Source organism: Monosiga brevicollis, genomic scaffold, assembly GCF_000002865.3.
Source record: "Monosiga brevicollis MX1 MONBRscaffold_22 genomic scaffold, whole genome shotgun sequence".
Taxonomy (NCBI): domain Eukaryota; class Choanoflagellata; order Craspedida; family Salpingoecidae; genus Monosiga; species Monosiga brevicollis.
This window is the reverse complement of record NW_001865059.1, coordinates 214,287-239,114: the sequence shown is the minus strand read 5'-3', so window position 1 is coordinate 239,114 and position 24,828 is coordinate 214,287. Positions and strand designations below refer to the sequence as shown.

The window sequence follows — 24,828 nt, the reverse complement described above, 5'->3', positions numbered from 1 at the left end:
CTGATAGTTTCCTGCCTCCCTCTGTTTGTGGATCTCGGGCAGGTCGTGCCCAAAAGCTTTGCCCTTTGCTCCTCGTGCCCTCGCTTCGGTTACCTCGGAAGCCGTGTACCCCCTCCCCTCTCAGACCTGCATACCACGGCAGGCTGTGAGTCCCACCGAGCATTTGGCTTCTACAGAGCCGTCCTGCACTGCTGAATCAGATGTCCTTGGACCCTGACCGACACCAAAGTGTAATCAAACATCCTGCGCTATTCACACGAGGCAGTGGCAGTGCCGGCGTCGCCCTTTCTTCGTTCTGCCAACAACAGCTTGTGGAACCAGAAGAACGGCAGTCCAGCCGTCGCCACCTCCATTGACCCCTGACTTCATCTCCCAAATCAGTCAGCCCCCAGTTGTTGTTGGCCTGAGCGGCTTGGCCGTTGCGCTTGGGCCACACTTTCTCAAGCCGCGCGATTCGAGACACCCGTAAATGTCCGGTATCGGTACCATGTTCAAATCCAACAAGAGCCAGCGTCGGCCCTCGGGCAACGCCGGACCAGCCTTTGCAAAGGGTAAGAACCATGGTGTACCAAGCTCCGACAGTGCCCCACCCTGACCACCATCCTCCGCGCCCTGCCACATCTTACAACCCCACCTCTTGTTTCTCGACCTCATAGTGGATGCCGCCGGCATGACCGCCACTATGCTTGCCGGCAACTCGGCTGCTTGGACCAAGTCGTTTGAATTTGATCACTTTGGCGACAAGGTCAGACTCGGGAGCCCATTCTTTGCCCTTTCCGCCCGCCCAGTAGAGCCCGCACGCACGCTCATGTATACTTGGTCGCCTGTAGAAAAAAGTCTCGCGAGGTGATTCAGCGGACGACTTGCTCTCCAACGTAAACCAGGATCTGCTCAATCCGACCATCGACGAAGAAGCCTGGAGTGCGCCCTGGTACCTTGCCAAGATGACCAACACTGCCGTTATGAAGACGCTGCAGCATCAGCCCGATGGCGCCTTTATCATTCGCGACTCGCCAGCCACGGCCGGCTCCTTCGCCTTGGCTTATCGGCATCAAAACGAAACCCACCACGCGCTCATTCACAACACGGCCCAAGGTTTGGTACTGGGCAAATCGGAAGAGCCCCTTTCCTGTCTCTCCGAGCTTGTTCTTCGATTCAGTCAGCACTACGATGTTCAAAGTGATGGCCCGCACCTCTCCTGTCCCTTGGATCCAGCTGTTTTGGCCCCGACCGAAAATGAAGCCCCGGCCAATCTCTTGTCGACAGAGCACAACCTGCCCAACGCTGAAGAGGATGTCTCTGCACTTCTGACCCGCGCAGATGAGAGCGGCAATCTCATCAATCTCAGCGCCACCACGGGGGCCCAAGTGGCCATGAGCGGCCCCGTTGTGCCCTCCCGCCGCTCCAAGCCGTCGCGTGGCGTGTCTTCAGGCACCAACGATGGTCTTGTTGCTTCAGCGGGCGTATCGCCCAGCATGCGGGGCGTGCGTCACTGCCCACACTGCAACGCAAAGCAAAGCGCCAAACAGAACATGTGCTCTGCCTGTTCGCGGCCCATGGACGGAGAAGAAGTTCCGCCTCCAGCGCCTGTCACCGCCGCTCCCACCGGCCCAACCCGAGGGGCTGTCGTGATTGTCACCGATGAAGACGAAGAGGACAAGAGCAAGAACGATGAGATTCACGATGGATACGCTCCCATGACGACCCCAGTTAGCTTTTTGAACAAGAGCAAGCGCAAGAGCAAGCGCAATCAGGATATCCAGGTCATCGTGGCCCCACCCACCATGGCTCTTCGAGGTATCCTGAACGATGGCTCGCGCCTAAGCTCCAACCACCACGTGACCTTTTCCGAAGAAAACATTGCCGGGACGCTCAAAGAATCGCTTTTTGCTCGTGGCATCTACTGTCGCTTGGATGATCTCTCCTTCCATGCCGGCTACTACTATAGCGAAAATATCGAGCGCCCGGAACGGGCCACCAACAAGCTGCAAGGCTGCGCTGAGGGTGCTTTTGTCGTGTACGATGACCAAAAGTCGGAAAACCATCTCCTGCTCACCTATGTGGCACCCTCGGGTCAGCCCGCGCACGCGAGTATCGAACACGACGAGGCAGGGGCCTGGCTACAGCTTCAAGACGTGGCCACCACGCTTGTGCCACGCTTTCACTATGTCAGCGAGCTGGTTCGCCATTATTGCTCTTCCAACTCGGACCCGCCCGAGCTCCTGTCACTCTCGCAGGAGCAGGAAGAGGTGAGTATTTTTGACCCACTATCGCGTTCCCACCCATTCAGGCACGCTGTCCGAGCCGCTATGTCTACGCTCTCTCATCTCTGACCACCATGGCTGTGCGTGTTCCACCACCAGATTTTCCAAGCCTTCCTCAACGGCGAGGGAGCCGATTTCAACGCCGAACTGCAGCACAAGGCTGAGGCCGTGCTACCCAGCAAGCCTCAAAAGGGTCACCAAGGCCCATACATGGATCTCAAGGCGCTCAAGACTTTGCGCGATGGACAAGCCGTTGCAGCTGCCGAAGCGGAACGTGCGGCCGCCGAGGAAGCTGCAGCCTTGGCCCAGGCCGAGGCAAGTGCGGACAAGAATGAGGAGGACGAGAGGCGAAGCGGGGGCAAAAGTCCAGAGTCACCGCCGAGTGAGGCCACGCCTCCGTGGTACAAGCCCGAAATGTCGCGCGCCGAAGCAGTGGCGCTCATTGAATTTGAGCCCACCGGTAGCTTTGTGGTTCGTGACAATATGGACGAGCCCGGGCGCCACATCGTGACCTACGTCCTGAATGGTGCTCTGCACCATCACGAGATTGAGCGTCTACCAGACAACGGGGGCTACTGCCTGACTGAGCTGCGCAACTTTGCGCGTCCTACTTTGCGGGAGCTGATTGAGTTTTACGGCTCGAGCGAAGGCCATGATCTCCAACATTTGGAAGCACGGCTGCGTCTGCCACGCCAAGGCGATCAAGCCCGGGCCAACGCCTCATTCCGAGGCCTTCAAGATCCATCAACCCTGACGGAGAAGCCGGCATGGTTGCAAACCAACATGCCCAAGGCGGCGGCTCTCCAAGTCATTGCGGGCAAGCCCGATGGCGCCTTTGTCGTTCGCAGCAGCGAATCGCGCACTGATTGCTACGTACTCAGCTACATGTTCCGAGGCCAGGTTCATCATGAGCTCGTTCGCATGGTTGGCGATGATCAGAAGGTGTTTTTCCTGAACAACGCCCCCCATCACACCTTCCAATCGCTGCAAAACCTGATTGAGTTCTTTGAGGCACCGCGTCGCGAGCTCAAGCATCCGTTGCATCCAGGCCTAGTCAGCCAGCAGGAAAGCATGATGCGTCGAGGGCCAAGCCGCCGCTCCATGCAGCATTCAGCCTCGCAGCGAAGCTCTACTCGCGTGCCACCGCATGGACCGCCGCGTAGCGGTGCCGTGCCACCCATGCTCCGCAAGGGCTCGTCTCGTGCCCTACTGGACCCCAATGCCGCCGTTCCGGCAGCCGCTCGCTCTGCCAGCCGACGTCGCTCCCATCATCGCCACTTGGCCGGTGAAAGCGTGGGCAACCGCTTGGACCAACGTGCCGCGACCTCCAATTGGTGCTGCCTCAATTTGAGCCGCGAGGAAGCTTTGGCGCGTTTGCCCCACAAGGAGGGCGCTTTCATCGTGCGCAAGAGCAACGATAATTTTGCGACTCTGACCATGGTCGCCAACGGCAAGCATTTCCACGTTCAAGTTCACGACTCAACGTTGGGTCTGCACCTGAAAAAGTCGACGGCCTACCAACCGAATCTCTCTGCCCTGGTCGCGTTCTACATGATTGCCGGCCAAACCGACCTACCTCGGCCGCTTGTGTCTTGGTAGTGTGGAAAAGGTGCTGTCAACTCAACAACCATGCTCATTGGCGTTTCTGGCTTTCTTTGGCGGTGGCACTGCGCTGCCTTGGAATGGTTGGAAAGCGAGTGCTTTCCTGGTGATGCCTCCTTTGTCGTTCCCATTAATACCCCACGTCCGTTTTGCCTTGTCCTACCCCTGTTGTATATCCTGTGAGCTCTTTATCATCTTATCCCCATAAACTGCTGCTGATTGCCCCTCTCCTCCCCTTGTGCGGGCGGGAGAGGATAATTGTGAATGAATCTTGGCTCCTGAATCTATGTTCTTGTGGACATGTGGCACCCCCATCTGTGTCTCTACTCGGATATGCCTGAGCGTCTACCACACCAGCCCTTGAATTGATTATTGATTGATAGTACATGTACTACATCCATCAGCTCAGCTCAGATCAGCTCAGATCAGCTCAGATCAGCTCAGATCAGATCAGCTCCCCCACACACACACGCACACACATAAAAAAATTAATTTTCTCTGTACAGTACCTATCTCTCTCTCTCACTCTCTCTCTTATTTTTTTTCCTTGTGTGCTGTTGCTTGTATGGTGGCAGATTCAGATGCAGCAATAATGTCGACGGCGACAGGGACACTGGCAACCAGAGCTGGGGCCAGGGCCAGGGCCAGTCGTGGTCATGAAGTACAAGAGTCTTATCACTATTTTCCTGGCTTTGTGTCTGATTCAGAGGGGCGACGCTTGCTAGAGGTTGGTGTCTGTGCTTGATTTCACTGGTCGTTCAAGCTCGTGCTCACCTCGGCTCCGGCAGGCCGTTTATGCAGCACCCAAGCCCAAATGGACAACCTTGGCACATCGTCGTCTCCAGATTTGGGGTGGTCATCCCAGCCCTAAAGGTACATAGGCCCTGCCGTTGTGCTTGGCATGCCGGAGCCCCCCGGCCCACTCGCTACGTTCTCGCCCCGCAATCACCCATGCATCCTCATCGGTATTGGTGCAGGCATGATACCAGAGCCGCTCCCAAGTTGGCTCCAAGACATCGTTGCTCGAGTGAGCGCAGTCTCGGTGCGCGTCACTGAGGAGAGTCAGACAGAGCCATACCTTTTCGGAGCACAGCCAGCAAATCACGTCCTGATCAACGAGTACGAGCCGGGCCAGGGCATTATGCCCCACGAGGACGGACCCCTTTACCACCCTATAATCGCCACCGTGTCGCTGGGCGGTCACACCGTGCTGCGCTTCTCCCCCAAAACCCAACATCCCCGGCCCGCAACCGAAGCAGGAGCTGACGATGATGGGGCTCCGCCCGATCCTGTTGACCCTTTGTGCCCGGCCCAGACACCGTTCGAGCCTTTTGGGCTACTGCTGGAACCCAACAGCCTCGTTCTGGTGCACGGGCTGCTTTACCAGCACTTGCATTGCATTGAAGAGCTCACCACAGACACGCTCGACGCCAGCATTATCAACGCATCGCAGCTTCAACAGCCCTTTGTGCCGGGTGAGCAGCGCGTCCGCGAGACGCGAGTTTCGCTCACCATTCGCCGAGTGCCCAAGGTAGCCAAGCTCAATATTAACCGCCTCCTGGGGAAGCAAAGGTAGCCAGGCTACAAAAGCAAGCAAGAGGCTCCAACTGAAATCGAATCCACTACCACTGTCAACTATGATTCAATTAGCAACTCGAGCAACCACCAATACAACAGCCAGAGCAGCACGTGACGCCGGTCCTTCCTGGAACCTCGTGCACCCTGTCTGCACCCCGCCGCTTGTTGACGCAAAAGATCCCTGCGCGACTAGTAGCCTGTCACAAAATGCTCCGAACCCTGCCACACCAACCCCAACGGCCAAGATTTGATGCCCGGTGCACGCGAGATCGTAGATGAGTCGTGTTGTGGTCATTGGAAGCAAAACCGGACAGCACGACAAAAGACCAAAACCGACCTTGCTAATGGAGCTATATTGGTCAATCTGCGCGCGAATTCGCTGTGCTACAGCCGTCACCACGGCTAGTGGTGTGCTGTGTGAGACATCCTCGCGAATCTGACTGGCCAGACACGCTTGAATGGCCTCGTCTGGGCCCATGCGCAAAACCCAACGCGTGAGTTGAATTGGGTGAACAGAGACAATAGTATGAGAAAATAGTATAAGCATGCACTCCACCCGCAAGAGTACCAACCCGTGTCGGCGCCGTCATCGGGAATGAAGAAGCGCTCGAAAAATTGTGCCTCTGTCAAATCGCCCGGGATGACCATTGCCTTGTAGTCGGAATGCTACACAGAACGCGAATCATGAGGATTGGAACAGGCGAGTCCAAGGCAAAAGCATGGAGCGTCGAGAATACATACGTGATCTAGCGTTATTTTTAAAATCGCGGCCGCATGCAGACGCGGTCCATAGTTTAGGCACATGGTCAGGGCCATGCTAGCACGATGGAATGGGTCCACATGAGCGCGGGTCAAGCAACCTCTCCTGCGTCAAAGCAGGCACGGCCGACAAACCTGGTGTTGCACGTGCGCCAACACCGATACATGATGCCCTTGCGCCCCTCGATGTCTGATGCCAAACGAGAAAGAAGAGTAAAAATATCATTAACAAAGGCTTGTTCGTACGAGCATCGGTTGAGGCATGACACAGTGCCGAGGGGACCGCGTGGACATCGACATGGAAATGGCAAAGGAGCTACCTTTGGTGTAGAGAAAGGCGAAGAGCGTTTGTGGCGGCATGATCTCAAACTCAAACATGACCGAGGCGGCAAAGACGCGCTCGCAGACCATGCATGCACAGAGGAACTCGTCTTCTGCCCCGAGTTTGTTGAGGCGAAACACATCCTTGGGTAGCTCTGAGTTGCGACCTTCGGTAATGAGCTGGCAGAGGAAACCCAAATGCAGGCGGGCGTGAGTTGGAAAACGAGCGTAGGCCCTATCAATGAATTCTCTTTCCAACGTGTTTTAAGTTGCGCCTGGCTCGCTCGAGGCACACCTTGGAAGCGGCGGCGACGCGGGTAAAAGGAAACCCGTGGTGTAGTTGAATCGGGCCCGTCGGGAAGTGGTGAGACTTGAACGCAAGCGACAACGCTGCTACAGCAGAGTGCTGAGCAAGTCATCGTTGCCCAGCCAATGACCCAACGATCATCCAAGTGCAGGGGGGGGATTTTCATTCACAGGTTTAAAAAAAAAATAAGAAGTACCAAACCGTGAGCGCATACAAGTATGAACAGTGGTGGGCATCTCGAGTCGGAGCGCGTACCGCGATGGGAAACTGAGTCAAAGACTGTGCCATGAGAGCACGATGAAGAATAATGGCAGCTCGTGCAGCGCAGAGACCCGGTCTGTTGAAACGAGATGTCATCCATCAATAGCAAGTGAGCATTTGAAGAGAGCTCACGGCTTGATCAGGACACACGCTCAAGTCATCGGGGACAATGGGCTCACATTCTGAACAAGCCAGCGAGCTGATAGATGTGCGCCACGCATTTCCAGCGTAGCACCTTTTCCTCTACGGAGGAAGCGTAACAGGAAGAGGCAGATGGTTACCGGACCGATGACCCACGGCTTTGCACTCGAGAGGTGAACACTTTGTCAAGGTGAGCAGCCAGCAACCAAGGAGAGCAGCCAGCAACCCGCTGCAATACGAACCGGGCCACGAGATGCCATTTCGCACTGAAGCCGTTTGTTGCACCTCTTCATCCGTGAAGAGCCATACTGATTCGTCTGCCATGGCCGCGGGGCTGTAGACGCGCAAGGTGCTCGCGTGTTTGTTGCTCGTCGTTTCAAGCAAAGTATCAGCCCCACGCGTAGCGCACCTTACGCCGTGACGTCGTCCCGACAAACTGTGACAACAAGGTCAATTACACCTTGCCTCGGTTCCCCAGTGGCCAATACAGCCCCCGAAGACGCGCTTGCAACAAAAATTAAAATGCCGCTGCCAATGGAAAAAAAAAGAGAAAAAAAAAAAAAAAAAAGAGAGAGAGAGGAAATGTGAGAGACGAAATCACAAATCACACACACAATAAAAAAAAAATTTTTTTCGATGTCTCTCGTTCTGAGTGCCTCTCTCTCCGTGGAAGGGTGAGAGTGAGTGAGTGAGTGAGTGAGTGAGTGAGTGAGAGTGAGTGAGTGAGAGTGTGTGTGTGATCGATCATTCAGGGGTTTCCTGTTTCCTTTCTTTGGGGGGCGGGGGGGGGGGGTGGGTAGATCTGGTGAAGAACACGGGGCGGGTAGCTAATTGCCCATTCAACTGGAGAAAATAGAGGTTTGAACGCACGTCGCAAAGATGCACACAGGACAATAACAAGGAGAATAAGAGAGAAAGGTGACAGCACGCTCTACATTCGGGAGCCACAGCCAGTGGCCGCGAGGAAGACAATAATAGGCTTCCTATCAGCAAGAGGGATCATGCGGGGAGGAGGCAAGGGGAAAAGGATCAAAAGCTAAAGAGTCGGCTTGTTCTAGCTGCCGCCGTTTCATGATGCTCAGACTGCGGCTTTAGGCAATGGGAGTGGGAGCCGGCAAAGGGGTGGAGACGGCCGTGTCGTCTTGAGATTGGCCAAACAGCTCATGGTTGGTCACATACATGTACACGACCCCCGCCACAGCTGCCGCCATTGCACTGCCATACAACGCATATGTTTTCCACACGCTCTTGCTCTTGCCAGTGGTGCCTTCCGTCGCAGGGTTCTGGGTAGCGCTTGACACCAGTGCCAAGACCTCATCATAGCCATTGGGATCGTACTTGACTGACAACTAAGGACGCATGCCCACGCATCAGCCAGGGTCATTGATAAATCCTGGACATCGATAAATATGCGACAACATCACGTCAAAGCGCTTACCGTCAAGCGGTCACCGCTGCTGGAAATCATTTTGGTAATGTCCTCAAAGCTGGATTCCGTCACGTCTGAGCCGTTGACGCTGATGATCTATCAGAAATGCAAAAGGCAAAGGCAATTGAGGGGACGGTACTTTTTGTGCTGCGAGATCATGCAGAGCCAGCATCGTTTCCCGGCACACGGCCAACACGGCGAGCCTTGCATACCTGCATGCCTGCCCGAAGCTTGGCCTGGTATGCTGGACTGTTGGGTTGCACAGATTTGATAAAAGTTCGGCCGTCTGGTGAGAGGAGATCAAAGCCAATGGCCTGCAAAACAAGAAGAATTGGTTCAAGGCAACAACCCTGTCAGACTACGCGTGGTCACATTTAGATGCGCGCAGGGGGCGGGAATGGGAAGTCAACCAGCACGCTCACCTCGCCGGCCTTGCGATTGATGGTGACAAAGTTGGGACGGAAAATCTTCTTCCCGCGCACGTGTGCAAAGGAGGCAGAGCGGCGAAAGTTGCTGGCCTTGACCTCGCGGTTGCGCTTGGGGGTGCCGTAAAGTACACCGTCCTTCTCGCCCCACTCGAGAAACTTGTCGGCATTGCGCATCTCATCAAAAGTATCGCGGGAGATGAAGTGGTAGTGCTTGCCATTTTGTTCGCCCTCGCGCGGAGCACGGGTGGTATAAGGAACGGTCAGGCCGTAAATGTCACGCTTGACGTCAATCTTGGCCTGGCGCAGATCCTCCGTGTCAGCCGCGCTCTCGTGCAGAAATTCGCTCAGCTTGACATAGCCTGGGCGGTTGTCCTGGCGCTGAATGGGCGGGAAGCAGGTGGTGGTCAGCTCGACGGGATCAGCCAACTTGGTGATCATGGCCTCCGCCTCTTCCACCGTGCAGCCGGCCACGGATACGCCGTTGACTGCCAAGATGCAGTCGCCGGGTTTGAGCCCGCGGTTGGTAGTGGAGATAATGTCCACGTGCTCAACTTCACGCACGCTAAGCAACACGCCAAATTCAATGCCTCCCTTGAAAGAGAAGCCCAGTCGGCCATCGCGCCGTGCCAGCACCACTGTTTGGATTTGAGCGTTGGCATCTGAAACGACTGACGTGTCAGGCTCGTCAACGGCGATGCGTGGTGTCTCGCGAGATGCGTTTGCGCCATTGCTTGGGGTTGTGCCCGCGACACCGTTGGCTGCAGCGCCTGGCGCAGACTTCTTTGTAGAATCAGCGTGCACACGGCCTTCCAGAACAGCTCGTCGCGATTCGCGATTGTCACGGCTGGCAAGGTCCTTGTTGGGCTTGACCGTCCCGTACCAAAAGCCATCATCGGCCTTGCTGCACTCGATGAAGCGGTTGGCAGAGCGAAGCTGATCAAACTCTTGATCACTCACAAAGTTGAACTCTCGCCCCTGCATCTCTGAAGGGTGCATGGGCCGCGTTGTGAAGCGCGCCGACATGTCATACAGCTTTTGCTTAACCTCGGCCTAATACAAGTGCAAGATCCGCACAACGTGAAATAACTTGTGCCAGCAATATCCAGCTCGCGAAAAAGAAAAAAGAAAAAAAAAAAAAAAAACAGAAAAAAAAGAAAAAAATTATCTGGTGGACGAACAACAAGAGCAAAGCTGATATGCTTAAAAGGGGGGTGGCATACCTGCAACTTGGCCGTTTGCGGATCAATGTTACTGCTCAAGGTCACCAGGTGACTGAACTTGGCCGAGTCTGAATCCTTTGGCGAGGAGACGACCAGACGCAGCTGGGGGCCGGCATTCTAAGATGGAGCACAAGGGCGCGATTGGCCAAGTTGCGATGAGCTTGCAACATCATGATGGACGAGCACTTGGGTTTGCAGTCTTGCGGGCGCTGAGTTGCAACATACGCGAATGAGATCGGTGACCATTTCATGTGTTTCGCCGATAATGTTCTTGCCGTTGGCCACGAAGATGAGGTCGCCATCCTTCAGTGAGCCGGATGTGCAGTTGATCTTGGACTTGCTCGGGATGTGGACATGGGAGATGACATCATTCTCAACACCGCCTAGCAGGCCAACGGCCGTCAGCACGCGCAAAGATGCTAAGCAAGAAAGCATGTGCGGGTCGCTCTGGTTTGGTACGCCAGTGGATCGCGGGGCGAGCTCATCCGTACCGCGCACTTCAAAGCCAAAAATGCCTTGGCTGTTCCGGGAGACGGTCACCTCACGCTGGGGATAATGCTACACAAGTGGTAGTTGAGGAAAGACACGTGAGTCAAAAGGTTCAGGGTGCATTGTCAACGAGCGGGCGGGGCGTGCCCGAGCTCGCAGGCGCAGGTGCAGGTGCATGTGCCACGTACACTCTTGGTCTTCTCCGCACGTCGGAAAAGACTGTTGCGCTTGGACATGGCCCTGGTACCGGGAGAACAAGGAAGCACCTGAGCGCCTCAAAAGTCTGCAACAGCTGCACGGAGAGGAGCGGGCGTGAGTGCACAGCATGGTGTAGAGGCTGTCTTGTTGGGTGTCAGCCAAACTCAGAAGCCGGCACGCAAGATCCTCGAATCCCAGACCCCCTCTGTCGGACAGAGGCGGGCCCCAGGAGCCATAAACACGAGCGATCCAAGGGGCACCGACCAACAACTGTGCCGGCAAGACCGGGATGAGGTCGAGATGAGAGCACTCACTTGCAACAACCAGAGCAAGCAGAAGAAGCTTAGAGGCCACTAAGAGGGCGGCAGACAAGCCGGCCGTAGCTATTAGGCCGAAATCTAGATTGTCTTGTCTACAAGAGACGGGGCTGGCGGCGTTGTGACGGAGATCTATCGCGACGTGGCACACGGAGCCATTAAGACCGAATCGTTGAGAATGAGCGTGGCTGTGCAGTGGCAGACGCATTGAAAGAGGAGGAACACCGGACACCGCCACCAGCACCACAACAAAGAAGGGGCCTTTCCACACGCATGCATGCAGAAGGAATCATGTCATCCTCGCCAGCGGGAGGACATTTGAACGCCGACGAGCAGAGCGAGCGGTGTAGCGCTCTGCAGGACTGCATGGACCAGCCAGTCACTGTGTGTGCCCATCCCTTGCATCTTCTCGTCTCAAAGGCCAGGGCTCCCGCCACAACATCTTTCCTCTCCGGGCGCTGATGATGCCCTCCATCTTCATGTCCATCCTTACGCCTTGCAACACCGGTTGCACTTTGCCACATGCGCGCCACCGGCTGCCGAATTGCACGCGAACACACACACGCACACACACACTTACGCGCACAGAAAAATTGAACGAGAGAGGCACACAAGCACTGACTCAGAGCCAGAGGCTGTCGATATTCGTTCACTTTATCTCAAGTTGAAACAAAGGTAAAAACAGAGATGAGGATCAAATTAGCAAAAGCTGTAGAGAAGTGGAGAAAGAGGGCTTAAGCCAAAAGTCCAAGCCGAGTGCATGTGCAAAAGACCAACGTGTCACACGATCAGCTTGACTTTGAGCAGCTTGATCTCGTCCATCCATTCAAGCCTCACCGATACCCTATTCGAGCCTCCACCCCTCGATCTTTATTCCAGCTACCATTCACCCCGCCCTGCCCATTACTCCGACCATCGCCGCTCGCCGCTCGCCGCCGCCGGTCATCGTCGCCGCCCGTCGCCATCAAACATTTGCAGCGGCAAGCCCATTCAAGTTACACTTGGTAGCGACGCATGGTGTGTCTGACATTTCCGTGTGTGTGTGTGTGTGTGTGTGTATCAGGCACGTGATGTTGGACGCGGTCATGGCTTTGGTTGCGCTGAGCCGGGTGTAGATGGACTTGCTTCCGTCTTGACTCATGGGGTGGATTTGCTCCGAGTTGTTTTCTGGCAGTGATCCTCGCGTGGCCATGAAGAACCGATGTGCGTGCTTTCTTGTCAAGCCCGCGTACGCCAACAAGAGCAGAACGGGAATGGGGGATTGATGATATCCCGTGTTGGCGGTGTGGATTGGGCTACTATGCTGGTGATGCGGGTCCAGCTTTGGAGCTTCAATTTTGGAATGCCACAGATCAAATGAAAAAAACGTTCTGGGAGGGGAAGAAACCAGCCCGGGCACGCAAAAGCAAAAGTAAAGGGGTGCAGGATGGACGAGCCGAGTTTATGCCTTCTCCAGGAGCACGGCAATACCCTGCGATGCCAATCAGCGCGCAAATTGGGAGAATGTGAGGAGACATGAGGCTATGGGATCGCCAACGCACGTGCCCGGGGCTTCCACAAGTCGAATCAACGCTCAAACGCACCTGGCCGCCACCGATGCAAGCAGTGCCAAGAGCCAGCTTGGTGTTGTCGTCGTTGGCGAGGCAGTGGGCAAGGTGGGTCAGGATGCGAGCACCAGACATGCCCAGGGGATGGCCAATGGCGATGGCACCACCGTGAATGTTCAACTTGCTGTGATCAATGTTGAGGGCCTTGGCCACAGCCAAGCACTGAGCGCCAAAGGCCTCATTGATTTCCACCTGGTCAACGTCAGCAATGGTACGACCCGCGGCCGCAAGGAGCTTCTCGGTGGCCGGAACAGGGCCGATACCCATGTGCTGCAAACAAGGCCAAGACGAAGAAGAAGATCAGAACACAAGGCAGAGGGACGGCATGAGCGTTGCCGAGAATCGGATCCATTCCCGCCCGGCGAGATGCAAGTGGTTAGTGGCAAGCGCAATGGGAAAGCATCAGGCATACCGTGGGGGGCACGCCAGCCGTCGAGTAGCCGACAACGCGAGCCAGGGGTGTGAGGCCGTGCGCCTTGACCGAGTCCTCATCGGCGAGGATGAGGGCAGCACCACCATCGCAAATGCCCGAGCTGCCGCCAGCCGTGACGACACCCGACTTCTTGAAGACGGTGGGCAGCTTGGCCAGGTCCTCGAGGCGAGTCTCCGGGCGGGGGTGCTCGTCCGTATCAACGACAACCGTCTTGCGGCGCTTCTGAACTTCCACGGGGGCCATCTCACGAGAGAAGATGCCGGCCTCGTGGGCCTTGCCCCAGAGCTGCTGGCTACGCAGAGCAAAGGCATCACAGTCGTCACGAGTGATGGCGTAATCCTCGGCCAAGTTCTCCGCAGTCACGCCCATGGGGGTGTTGCAGTATTGGTCCGTCAGACCAGCCCAGAGCGTATCCTCCATTTGAGGACTGGTGCCCTGTCATTGTGCACGCGTCAAAACCAAAGTGTGAGCATCATTTAAGGGAGGAAAAAAAGAAAGAAAAAAAAAAAAACACACGACATGCAAGCTGCGAGCTGGAGCATCGACCGGCACGAGAACGAACCAGCTTGGTACCAAAGCGGATGTTGCGCACGGCATAGGGGGCCTGGCTCATGTTCTCGGCACCACCTAATGGAACCGATGGTGTGCGTGAGGAAGAGAAAATAGGGCAGGTGGGATGGGAAGGAGGTGTGGAAAGCCTAGCGGAGCAGGACTCACCAGCCAAGCTGACGCCGGCCTCGCCAAGCACAATGTCACTAGAGAATGACAAGGATAGAGGTGAGCCAGGTTGCCCACACACGCACATGCACACCCACACCCACACACGCACGGCGGTGGCCAAAGCCAGATACAAAAAACATCAACAAAAACATTTGTTGATGCTCATCATCATCACATGACCGTCGTACCGAGCGGCTTGAGCGACGGCTTCAAAACCACTGCCGCAGAGGCGGTTGAGGGTCAGGGCCGGGGTCTCGATGTTGCAGCCAGCGTGCAGACCAATGTGGCGCGCCATGTACGAGGCATCGGTCGAGGTCTGCTGAACCTGAGCATCGGTCAAGGCACCAAACGAGCCAAAAATCAGGCAGAGCGAAAAACAAGCAAGAGTGGTGGTCAGCACGTGCATGCGTGTGCGTGGCAGCGCCATTCAACAGCGCCACAGCACCTTTCCCCGTTTCAGCTCAACAGAAAGAAGTCAAGAATTGGCAGAGAGCCTCGGATGCGCCGACCATGGGACGACCATGGACCGGCGAAACACCCTGGCAGGAAACGAGCGGGGCACACTGCCATTCAACGTCGAGTGATTCACATACGTTGCCAACGTGGATCGTGTCAATGAGAGAGGGGTCGACGTTGCCACTGGCCAGCGCATCCTTGGTGGCGACGGTCGCAAGCTGGGTCGCGGTCAGATCCTTGAAGGAACCACCAAACGCACCGCAGGGCGTACGCTTGGCTGCCACAATGTAGACGGCCTTGCTCAGGACGTTGACACCGCGCTTGCTGGCCATCGTGCCGGAGAGAGAGAGAGGGAAGAGAGCGAGAGAGAGAGAGACAGACAGAGAGAGAGAAGCTGGAGCTGAGGCGCAAAGGCAGAGGGGCGAGGCTGTGGTGATCAGGCGGTCGAGAAAATACAACACCTCTGCTTACTACCGCCAGAGATACACCCACTCGCAAGGTGAATTAGCAGAGAAGGGGAGGCCCTGCAAGTTTGTCATGCTTTTCGTGAGAGAGATCAAACACACACACACACACACACACACAAAAGTCACAACAACAAGTGTAAAGGCCATGCAACACACACAACACCCTCCAAGTTCCCACAACAACACAACAACTAACACACACACAATTGTCAGACTTGCAAGAAGGGTCTGTAGGCGAAGGAAGTGAGATTTGAGAGATCATGGCATGATGACAATCATTGTCATCATTTTCTGTCACCGCGACTGATTGCGTGCATGTATGCATGGGATGGCAGGCGGGGGTTGCCGATGCCCCGACACGGCTGCCCTGCAACCTGTATCTCAAATTGAGCGTCTCCTTGATTAAGGCGCCATGAGCCACTGGCTTGGTCGCCTTTTGCTATTACTTGGTGTTTGCAACTGAGCTGGATTCACTTTCAGTTCATTGTCTTTTTCGTCTCTCAAGTACGTGACTCTGCTCGGAAGGCTGGCGTTGCCTGGCATCGACGTCGTTGACACAGGCAACGCCATTGTCAGGACAACGACAAGCTACAGCCGCCGTACCAGCCCACCCCCTGGCCCCACCACTAAAACTCCCTGCGCCAGCCCAACGCCTCGCCCTCCTCCTCCACCTCTCATCTGGACAACGTTGCCTCGTTGTAGCTCAACTGCAGCTCGGCCGGGCCTTTTTGCGCCATTTGCGTCCCCTCAAACTCGAGGTTCGTCCTTTGTCGCCGGTCGAGAGCTCCAACCCCGGTAGCTGCTCTTGTCTAGGCGCAAGAGTCTGTCGTCATACGGACCCGTTGCGCTTCGATCGCTCATCGCATCTACCCCCTGCCATTTCTCGCCCTCAGCTTTGAGGGTGTCCGCCAGTCTTCTGTTTTTTGTGGCGCCTCCACCCTTGCTTTCGCACCCGCGTTCCGAAACAGCAGCGCCTCGAACATGGCCGCCCCGCGGCCGGCTCGCGACGACGATCCCAACATAACCCTTGTCACGCCCAAACCACAAGAGAATCGCGCTGCCTTCACCACCAGCTCTCAAAGTGCCGCTGGTCCCGTGGTAAGCTTTGCCCAGCCCTTGACCTCGCCCGTAGCAGTTGCATGCATTGGGCGTTGTTCCCTCATCCAACTTCACACACCCGCCGTCCCATCAATGCAGGAGAAGATTCATCAGTTTGTTGCTCAGCAGGGCCGTTCCAACTCTGCTCGCGCCCAAAGCAACGACCCCATGGCCACGGACGTACGCAATTACCTGCGCCAAAAGCAGAGCTCGGGCTTCTTCGACGAAGCCATCCACCAAGACTCTCCCCAAATGAACGTACGTTCACCCTCCGCTTCACACAATAACCACATGCAATGCAATTGAGTCAGCCTTGACCGGCGCCGATGGCCCCCGCTCCTGCACGACCTCTCACGTTTGCATCTTGATAGAACGTCATTGACAACGCCGCGTGGCAAGCGGATTGGTTCCATCCTACCAGCAACACAGATGAAGTACGCCATCTGCGCTGCCCACACACACATGGCAGGCCCATGCCCTCTTTTATCCCACCTCACCTCTTCATGCACCGCACTAGGTCATTGAGCTGGTTCCCAACGCTGATGGAGGCTTCGCTGTCCAGTACACCAAGCAGGAAGTTGTTTTGTTGGTCAAGTGAGTCGTGCCGTCCATTGTCATGGCCAGCAGCCACCCCCTCCTTCAACTTTGACGCCATCACGTGCTGACCGTCGTTCAACTTGATGCCCTATCCCATTGCTCCTGATAATAGCCATGATGGCAACGTCAACTCGTACCCGTTGGCACTCACCGACAATGACATTCGAATCTCGGGAAGCTTGAATGTCTTCCCCACCCTCTCTGCTCTCATTGCGGCCTACCAGTGCGTTGCGTGCTTGGTCGCCTTCATCGCGCTTTTTTGCTTGTTCGCCGCAGCAATGGCACACCCCCATTCTCTCTTGACGGCACAATACCTCGCCCACTCAACCTTTCTCTCTTTTTGGCCAACAGGGAAAGCGCACGAGACCTGAGCATTCAGCTCTTGGACAGCCGCAACGCAGCTGTCATCCCCCGGGAGGGCGAGGCCAACGTGGGCCAACCCATGCGCATCGCCGACGTTTGCGCTTGGTTGGAGACCATCCATTTTGATCAATACAAGTTTGTTGCCTTGGATCCCCTGCTTTGTTTTGATGTCATTTCCTTCTTTTCCCTGAATGAGGCAACGGATCCCATGCCCCACCGTTTCCGCTCATTGCCGCGGACTCTTGTCTTGACACCTGTGCCTTTGGCAATAGGCATGCTTTTGCCCGGCAAAAAGTTGACGGCCTCGTTCTTGCCGAGCTGACCCCGCAAATGCTGCAAGAGCGATTTGGCATGATGCAACGGGAAGCCGACGAGTTCATCGCTGAACGCGACGCTCTCGATCGAGGCGTACGTTTCACGACCATGCCCCTGCCCCTGCCCCTGCCCCTGCCTTGTTTTCCTCGCCGAAAACTCATAAAAAGACTCCCCTGCACCGTTGCTGTTACAGCGCATCACACTCCCGCTGTTTGTCGAACGCCATCGCCAAACATTCTACGTACGCGAAACCAATGTAAGTTTATGCACTGCCTTTGGCACCGCCGACCTGCGTTGCTCAAAGTTTTAAAAAACTCTGTCGTTTGCCTTCATTCATCAAGCCAACAACGCTTTGTTGTCATTTGCCACAGGGCCGCCTGCGGGTATTTGATGCTGATACCAACGAGGAAGTCTACAAAATGACCGACCAGATTCTGGCCAGCCTGCGCGAGACACACCCGCATTTGGCCAACAGGTTTGGCTGCCGCTTGACACTCGTGAACGTAGACCCAATACTGTTTCTGAATTATGCCGTTGCTGCGTTGCCTCTCAAGTTGATGGTCGCAACCAAACTACGTGTGGCTGGTAGGCTGAGTGAGCTCAAGGAGCCAGCCATTGGCGAATTCTGCTGGATGGGTGATGCTTTAGGATGGCAGCGGCGCATGTCCGATGGCCAGATGAAGAGTCAAAATGCCTGGGACAATGCCGACCTCCGTGCTTGGTTTGAGCACGTGAGTCTGCCCGAGCTCAGCGCCGTTCTAGCCACCGAGACCATGACGGGTGCCACATTTGCCAACGCCTCCACGGCGGATCTGCAAGCCCTTGCAGCCCCCCATGGCCTTGAAGGCGAAATTGAACGCGCCAAGGATCTGTTTCATTGCCGCGTCAAGCGTGCAGCCAACACCATGACCTCTGGTGTTTCAGCAGCCGACTCCCTCAACTTGGACTACGTGGACCCCTTTGCCATGACCGCCACCTGGTACTTTGGGACAGACCATGTTGCTGTACGTTCCTGATTAGGTTGAGCACATCTCGCTTCATCCCGCCCAGCCCAGCTTCAACAGAACAGTTACCAAGCACCCTGATCTCTCACCCACTCGCGTGTGTGCCTTGATGCTTTGCTTAATCAAATGTGGCGAATCGCCTGACACCAATTTTTTGCAATACATGTAGGCTCTGACAGACTTGGACGACTCTGAGGCACCAGATGGTGCCTTTGTCGTGTGTGAAAATCCCCAGCGCCACGGCGAGCTGATGCTTGAAGTCCTCCAAGACGGCGCCAATGTTGATCTGGCCATCAAGCCAGTAGACTCAGGCATCCAGCTGGAAGGCACCACGTACATTGCCAAGACACTCAGCGAACTGGTGGCCTACCACAGCGCCTACCACGAGGATCAGGAACAGCCGCCTCTGTTGTCACCAGAAACAGATCCCTTTCGTCATGAACGCATGCCTTGGTATCTCAACTTCACCCCGTCGATTGAGGATGTGCAAACCTTGCAAACTCGCCCCGTTGGCTCCTTCCTGTTGCATCCCAAGAATGGGTCGAAAGACTTTTGCCTGCAGATTCTGCGCGGGGTATGTCCAGTCCATCTGGTTGGGAGATTTTCCGTTTGTGCTGTTTGTTTCATTTGTTTTTGGCAGGAGACCTTACACTTGCTGCATCCCCTGGCCGGCCAAACGGTTGAAACTCAATCTCATGCGCATGCGTCGATAGTCGGACATTGGCAAATACTTCATTCAAAACGAAGAACAGGGCGTGCGCATCATGTCAAGCAAATACGTGTTTGCTACCTTTATGGACCTGATTGACTTTTACTCGTTTGTGCCGAGCAATGATCTTGCATTCAATTTGTACCGCGATGCCGCTCAGGAGGTGCCCATTTTGGCGATGGAAGCTGGTACGTTTTCGAGTCACATCCTTGTAACGTGTGGTGAATTGCCCGCTTTGAAGCTCCTCTGCTCGACACGTGGGCGTGCAACTGTGGCTGATGCGTTGCGAAACCCTTTAGAAGCAGAGGCGTGGCTCTACCCGGATCTGGATCGCGAGCGTGCCGAGCAATTACTGGTCAACAAGCCCGATGGGACTTTTGCCATTCGTGACGGCTCAGAGGAGGCGGCTTGGGTGCTCTCCTATGCATGCGGGGGCCAAGTGGAGCATGCTCACATGGATGCTGTGGAGACAGGCATTGGTCTGCGAGACCACGAGGCTCGCTTCCAAACCCTTCAAGCCTTTGTCGACTACTATTCCTCTTCGAGCCAGCGCGGGTTGCGCTGTCCACTTGGTGAGCTGCTGAGTGAGGATGCCGAACCCACGCCAAAGCACGAGCCTCTGTCTCGGCGCGACGAAGCCTCGTCCGGTCCCGGTGCCGAATTGGAGCCCCTGCAAACGGATGACTGGTTTCACCCCAACATGTCACGAGAAGAAGCCGAGACCCGCCTTGATGGCCAGCCCGATGGCGTGTTCTTGGTCCGCCGTTCGACAACCACCAATGCCCATGTCATCTCCTACGCAGCTGAGAACGAAACACACCACGCACTGGTTGATACCATCGAGGACGGCTTTGTTGTGCGAGACTCCAACACCGTTTTTGCTAGTTTGGACGTACTTATCAACTATCATCGCGACCCGAGCCAGGAAAACCTGCTACATCACCTGACCGTGCCCATCGCCGTGGCCCCCACCTCTGGTGCATCCCCCAATGCATCCCCTAACCCCCGCCCGAGCGGGCCTGTGCATAGCGCCGACATGCGGCGTGAGTCGTCTCAAAACGACCTACAGCCGGGAAGTGGGATTCTCGGCACGCGTCGCTATCCTTGGCTCATGTTGCACCCCCATTCGCGAGAGGCAGCATTGGACACGATTGCCAACCGCGAGGACGGGGCCTTTGTCATTCGCTCATCCCAGCGAGTTCCCGAGTGCATGGTGCTGAGCTTTGTCAATGGGGATCGCATTTTGCATGAGCTCATTGTCGTTGACATTGACGAGCGGGACAACGAGATTGGCTTGCATTTGATGATCGACGATCAGCGTATTTTCCCGGATGTGCGCTCTCTTGTGGTACGAGCTTTGCCGAAATTTCACAATGCCTCACATGCTCGGGCCAAACCGACCCATGCGCTATGCACATGCTAAACACCGCTTTCCCCCCCCCTCCCCTTTTTTTTTCTGACGCCCACAGGATTTTCATTCGCAGCACAAGCGAGTCTTACCCGTGCTTCTGTGTGAAGATGCGCAGGAGCGAGCCTCCTCCCGCCGTCTGACCATGGGCGCAGTGTCGATGGTGGGCGACCGTTCGGCCCGCACTCAAGAAGACGTGTACACCTATGAAACCGACGCCAACGGTCCTGTCACGGGCTTTCTGCGCGAGACAGCTCCTTGGATCGTGACTGGCTTGCGCGAGCAGGATGCCCTCTCGCTCATCTATGACAAGCCAGATGGCACCTTCATTGTGCGCCCCAGTGACCACGCCCAAGCTAGTCTTGTGCTGTGTTACATCTTTCAGGGCATGGTTGAACAGGAGCTGATTGTGATGCACGAGGAGGGCTTTTCACTGCGTCGGCACACCTCTCAGACCTTCTCTACCCTGCACGACATGGTGGTACGTTGAAACCCATGGGCGGGCAACAACGGGCAACATTGCGAGCAATGACAGACAGGCAGACTTTTAGTGATTTATCTCACGACCACCACCTTGTGTTTCTGGCGCTTAGGCATATTACTCACAGTACCAAGCGGTGCTCAAGTGTTGTCTGCGACAGTTTGACTCGGTCTTACAGCTGCAATCGGCTCAGCAGAGCAACATGTTTAACCAGCAGCAGCAACAACAGCAAAGCAGTCACATGCAGCGTGGCCAAAGCAATATGCAGGTCGGTCCCCTCGCCCATCTAGCCGGCCTGCTTACAAAGACTGTGCTCCTGGCCCTCCTCATTCTATATGTATCTGGCATATTGCTCTTGGGTAGCTTGCTTACCCCACATCAATGGCACAGCACCGCGAGGAAACACTGACCATTGACAAGCAAAGACGCATGTCGCGGGCCATTTTGCAGAACTCGGGCACGCTGGATTTCAACAATACGGTGTTCTTCGCCAATGATGAGCCCCAGGCCTCGTCTCGCACCCTGCGCCGCAATCAGCTGGCCCTGCCGGCTCCCTCTTCAAATAGTCAACACAACTCCGACGGCCGAAAGCATTATCACCAACGTCACCATCGCCACCATCACCACCACGGCGGGCATTCGTCCTCGCATTCCCGACACCACGAGTCATCCGACTCACGTGGGCACCGCCGCTACGGCAGCAACTCTTCCTTGTCTTCAGTTTCCAGCGATGAGGCTGAGCGCCGCCGTCGCTACGACAACGAACGCCGTCGCCGCCATCGCAGGAGCCGATATCAAAGCCAGCGCAGGTCTCATGCTGACCGTGGCTATGCAGGGCGCCACGAGAGCCGCCTCAGCTCTGGCCGCTACTCGCGGCCTGAACATGATGACTACGGCCATAAGAGTCAAGGCCGGTCAAGCCGCGGCTACGACAGCCTGGGTCACGGGGGTCGGGGAAGCCACGGCGAAAATCGCAGCCACTACCATCACCATCATGAACATCACCGCCACCATGGTGGCCATCGACATTCGCGCGCAAATGGCGCCTATCGCGTGTACGAGGAAGAGCCTCGCCGGTACTCACGCCAGGTGTCCGAGGGCACTCAGACCCGGCAGCGCAAGGCCAATGAAGGGACCCAAACCCGCCCTCGCAAGTCTACTGAATACACCCAAACGCGTCGCTCGGCCGATGACACCTTGCCAACGCGTCCTCGCAGCCGATCCGAGGTGGGTGCACGAGCAGGATACGGCTTTGTCGTGTTAATGCTCTGATCTCACTTCACTTTTTTTGCCTTTTGTGTGCGATGGCATGCTATGCAGTCAAAACGTCGCTCGTCCATGGTGATCATTGACGAGGACTATTCCTGGCTTCAGATGGATTACACCAAAAACGAAGTCAAGGTGCGTCCTTTGAGTTTGCTTCTTGCTAAATGCCGCATCGTAGCCTGGGGTCGAGAGCCAAGACTGCTGGAAAGTGTACCTTCCGTCTGGCACATTGACGCCACATCTTTTGCCCGACAGAACCGCGTGCCGTACGAAACCGGCGCCTTTGTAATGCATCAATCCAAGCACAAAGGTCATGTGGCGACTCTGACCTATCGCGACAAGAACTGGAAACTGCGATCAGTTGAGGTGGTCCGGCGTAAGGATAACCGCAGTAAGTGCCATCTCGCAAGAATAGCATGTGGCACACACATCATCAGACCAGCTGGTCTGATGATGACACACGTCAGCCACTACGTGGACAAAGCAGGGGTGCATCGGGCTCTCAAGTCCCCCTACACTCACAATTTGGCTGCGCTCATATCGATCATAGTTGCTTTGGCGCACAGCGATAAAACATTCAAGGCCAAGCGAGACCTGGTCTACTACTATGCCGAGAACACGCGCTCCGTGCTCGGCACGCGCTTGCGACTGCCTACCAGCCAAGTCTAATACGACGTATGTCCGTTGGGTGTGAACAGGGCCTCAACACCACAAAGGCCTGTGTAGGACCTGGACGACGAGCGGATGCACCGCATTGTTTCTTGTGTATGTCAAAATATGACCGTGTAGTGTGTTCTGCATGTACAGCATGAAACGCCAATGAGCGTGTCTATGGGTGTGGGATTCTTGCAAGCAATTCGGCGCCTGCGAATTGAACCGCACAAATTTTCCGATTATTTTTGTGAATTTATCGCAAATGGCGACCGTTTGCAGAGTGTTTACTAGACTGGCTCCGACAATGATAATGTTCACATCATCATTATCATGTTGAGTGATTACACGAATCTGTGCTCGGGTCCTGTGGTGCTTATATCGCAACAAGCAGCCGCAGGCAACCCGGTATTATCAAAGTCTCTTTATGAGCTCCCCTCTTTATCACATCCCAGCAAAACCCATGTCTTCTTCTTGTTTATCCAGCATCACTGTGCAGCGCTTCTTAGATAGGGTCGCTAGTGTTTCAAATGGGAGAAGCATCGGGAGAGTGGAAGGAACGATTGGCCTCGAGGCATGTGGGTTGATTAACATGTAAAATTTTTATGTCTCTGGCATACAGCAGGTGTTGCTGGAATAAAGGCGCTGGGCAAGCATGGAACAAGACGCTTAATTGGGCCACGGGGACCCGAGATCGAGGGTAGTCCAGGCTTGGTCCTCGGAAACCGCGTGCTTCTCAGGGACATCGCGGGGTTGATGGGGCCCACAAATGGAGAGGGCACTCATTGGGGGGCTGATGCGGTGCGGGGTTTGGAAAAACGTGCAGAAAGGACCAATATGCAGAGTCCTGCACTGCCATTCGCTCTGCTTTGTGCTCAGGAAGGTTTGAATGCTAATGTGTTGTTGCAGGAGGTACATGGCTTGTCGAAAGGCGAGTTGTACGTTGTGAACGCATCCATACCGGGTTTGATCGAGATCCGGGTGCTCCTGAAACTCCACCAAGGCTACCCAAGCTTCGAGCACTGCGACCAGCAAGCGCCGTGTTTGCAGCACACCCAAGTCAATGGCCATCAGTGTTGGACTGATTTCATGCTCGTCGATGTATCGCTTGCCGCTGGCACGATAGGAGAGCAGTACCGGCGGAACCGGTAGGTCAGCACGGTTGCAGCTTCCACTGTTTGGAGTGCTGGCTTGCATAGCCACAAAGTTTTCGTCTTCGAGAACAGCAAAGATGCTTTCCCACGTGGAACGGCAGACTACATTCTCGACATCAAGCGCCACGACACGGCGGTATGGTGAGGCGATGAGGGCCAGCACGTTGCGCAGTTCCAGGCTCGGCTCTACCAGGAGGCCATTCCATCGCTCCGGGAGGTCCTTGGCAAAGGCGCTGTGTGGCGCATTCAAAATGATGGTCTGGTAGCGTTCGGCGAGTGACTGTTGCCGCACTTCACCCATGCGCAACCAAATGAGCTTGTCAATAGCCAGCATAAAGTTGACCGCAACCTCCCCACACATGTTGCCTGTGACCGCCTTGAATGCCGGCCCCGTGGTGGCGCGAGCTGCCGCAGCATCACGGGCCACCACGGCCGCACGCACAATGTCATCGAGCGCTGCTTGCTCGAGGCCGTCCACCAGGCTATCCTTGGGCACACCCACGGTCCAGATGACAGCGCAGGGCCCCACAGGGTCGTGTTTAACCATGCGCATGGTATCGAGATATCGACGCGTTCGGGTGGGACGCACAATCCAACTCTCCCGGGGCCAACCGGTCAGTGGGTTGGCGTCTTCCACCTCCAAGCTTGCCTCTGGCAGGCCCTCAAGGGTTTCTGTAATGCTCCCATCTCGACGAATGGCAAAGGGTGCAATCATGCTATTGCCTCCCAGTGGTGTGGTGATGGCGGTCATGTATTGGTTGCTGGCATCCAACGCTGTCACGGGG

The 24,828-nt window shown here is 55.7% G+C and overlaps 7 protein-coding genes across 7 annotated transcripts in view; 3 read left to right on the top strand and 4 right to left on the bottom strand.

The window, feature by feature from the left end:
* Positions 1-487: 487 nt before the first annotated feature.
* MONBRDRAFT_27857 (uncharacterized protein) lies at positions 488-3,863 on the top strand (the record flags this gene model as incomplete). The annotated part of the gene is given in 5 exon segments (XM_001748332.1): positions 488-551; positions 657-745; positions 831-2,249; positions 2,291-2,344; positions 2,364-3,863. 5 exon segments carry the CDS (start codon positions 488-490, stop codon positions 3,861-3,863), a joined length of 3,126 nt encoding a protein of 1,041 aa, XP_001748384.1.
* Positions 3,864-4,767: 904 nt separating this feature from the next.
* Positions 4,768-5,442, top strand: MONBRDRAFT_10541 (uncharacterized protein; the record flags this gene model as incomplete). Its single annotated transcript, XM_001748331.1, has 1 exon — positions 4,768-5,442. One exon carries the CDS (start codon positions 4,768-4,770, stop codon positions 5,440-5,442), a length of 675 nt encoding a protein of 224 aa, XP_001748383.1.
* Positions 5,443-5,633: 191 nt separating this feature from the next.
* MONBRDRAFT_27856 (uncharacterized protein) lies at positions 5,634-7,557 on the bottom strand (the record flags this gene model as incomplete). The annotated part of the gene is made up of 9 exons (XM_001748260.1): positions 5,634-5,663; positions 5,782-5,912; positions 6,017-6,110; positions 6,186-6,261; positions 6,339-6,393; positions 6,524-6,704; positions 7,087-7,168; positions 7,272-7,335; positions 7,476-7,557. 9 exons carry the CDS (start codon positions 7,555-7,557, stop codon positions 5,634-5,636), a joined length of 795 nt encoding a protein of 264 aa, XP_001748312.1.
* A 501-nt stretch (positions 7,558-8,058) lies between these two features.
* On the bottom strand, positions 8,059-11,035 carry MONBRDRAFT_33631 (uncharacterized protein; the record flags this gene model as incomplete). Its single annotated transcript, XM_001748259.1, has 8 exons — positions 8,059-8,582; positions 8,672-8,758; positions 8,875-8,976; positions 9,085-10,140; positions 10,311-10,427; positions 10,536-10,693; positions 10,802-10,868; positions 10,988-11,035. The coding sequence occupies 8 exons, from the start codon at positions 11,033-11,035 to the stop codon at positions 8,325-8,327; spliced, it is 1,893 nt and encodes a 630-aa protein (XP_001748311.1). The 3' UTR covers positions 8,059-8,324.
* A 1,720-nt stretch (positions 11,036-12,755) lies between these two features.
* Positions 12,756-14,968, bottom strand: MONBRDRAFT_38241 (uncharacterized protein; the record flags this gene model as incomplete). Its single annotated transcript, XM_001748258.1, has 7 exons — positions 14,668-14,968; positions 14,263-14,399; positions 14,072-14,109; positions 13,917-13,981; positions 13,334-13,789; positions 12,898-13,191; positions 12,756-12,785 (listed from the first exon to the last, which is right to left on the bottom strand). The coding sequence occupies exons 1-7, from the start codon at positions 14,860-14,862 to the stop codon at positions 12,756-12,758; spliced, it is 1,215 nt and encodes a 404-aa protein (XP_001748310.1). The 5' UTR covers positions 14,863-14,968.
* Positions 14,969-15,978: 1,010 nt separating this feature from the next.
* MONBRDRAFT_10537 (uncharacterized protein) lies at positions 15,979-22,907 on the top strand (the record flags this gene model as incomplete). The annotated part of the gene is made up of 15 exons (XM_001748330.1): positions 15,979-16,095; positions 16,195-16,353; positions 16,613-16,689; positions 16,805-16,915; positions 17,044-17,160; positions 17,328-17,463; positions 17,564-17,626; positions 17,742-18,374; positions 18,544-18,948; positions 19,088-20,431; positions 20,553-20,972; positions 21,085-21,240; positions 21,336-22,199; positions 22,293-22,373; positions 22,494-22,907. The coding sequence occupies 15 exons, from the start codon at positions 15,979-15,981 to the stop codon at positions 22,905-22,907; spliced, it is 5,097 nt and encodes a 1,698-aa protein (XP_001748382.1).
* A 625-nt stretch (positions 22,908-23,532) lies between these two features.
* The window catches only part of MONBRDRAFT_33629 (uncharacterized protein), a 3,180-nt gene continuing 1,884 nt past the window's right edge, over positions 23,533-24,828 (bottom strand). The window contains exon 4 of the mRNA XM_001748257.1: positions 23,533-24,759. Coding sequence (XP_001748309.1) covers positions 23,559-24,759 — 1,201 coding nt within the window. The 3' untranslated portion in view covers positions 23,533-23,558. The remainder of the gene's footprint in view (positions 24,760-24,828) is intronic.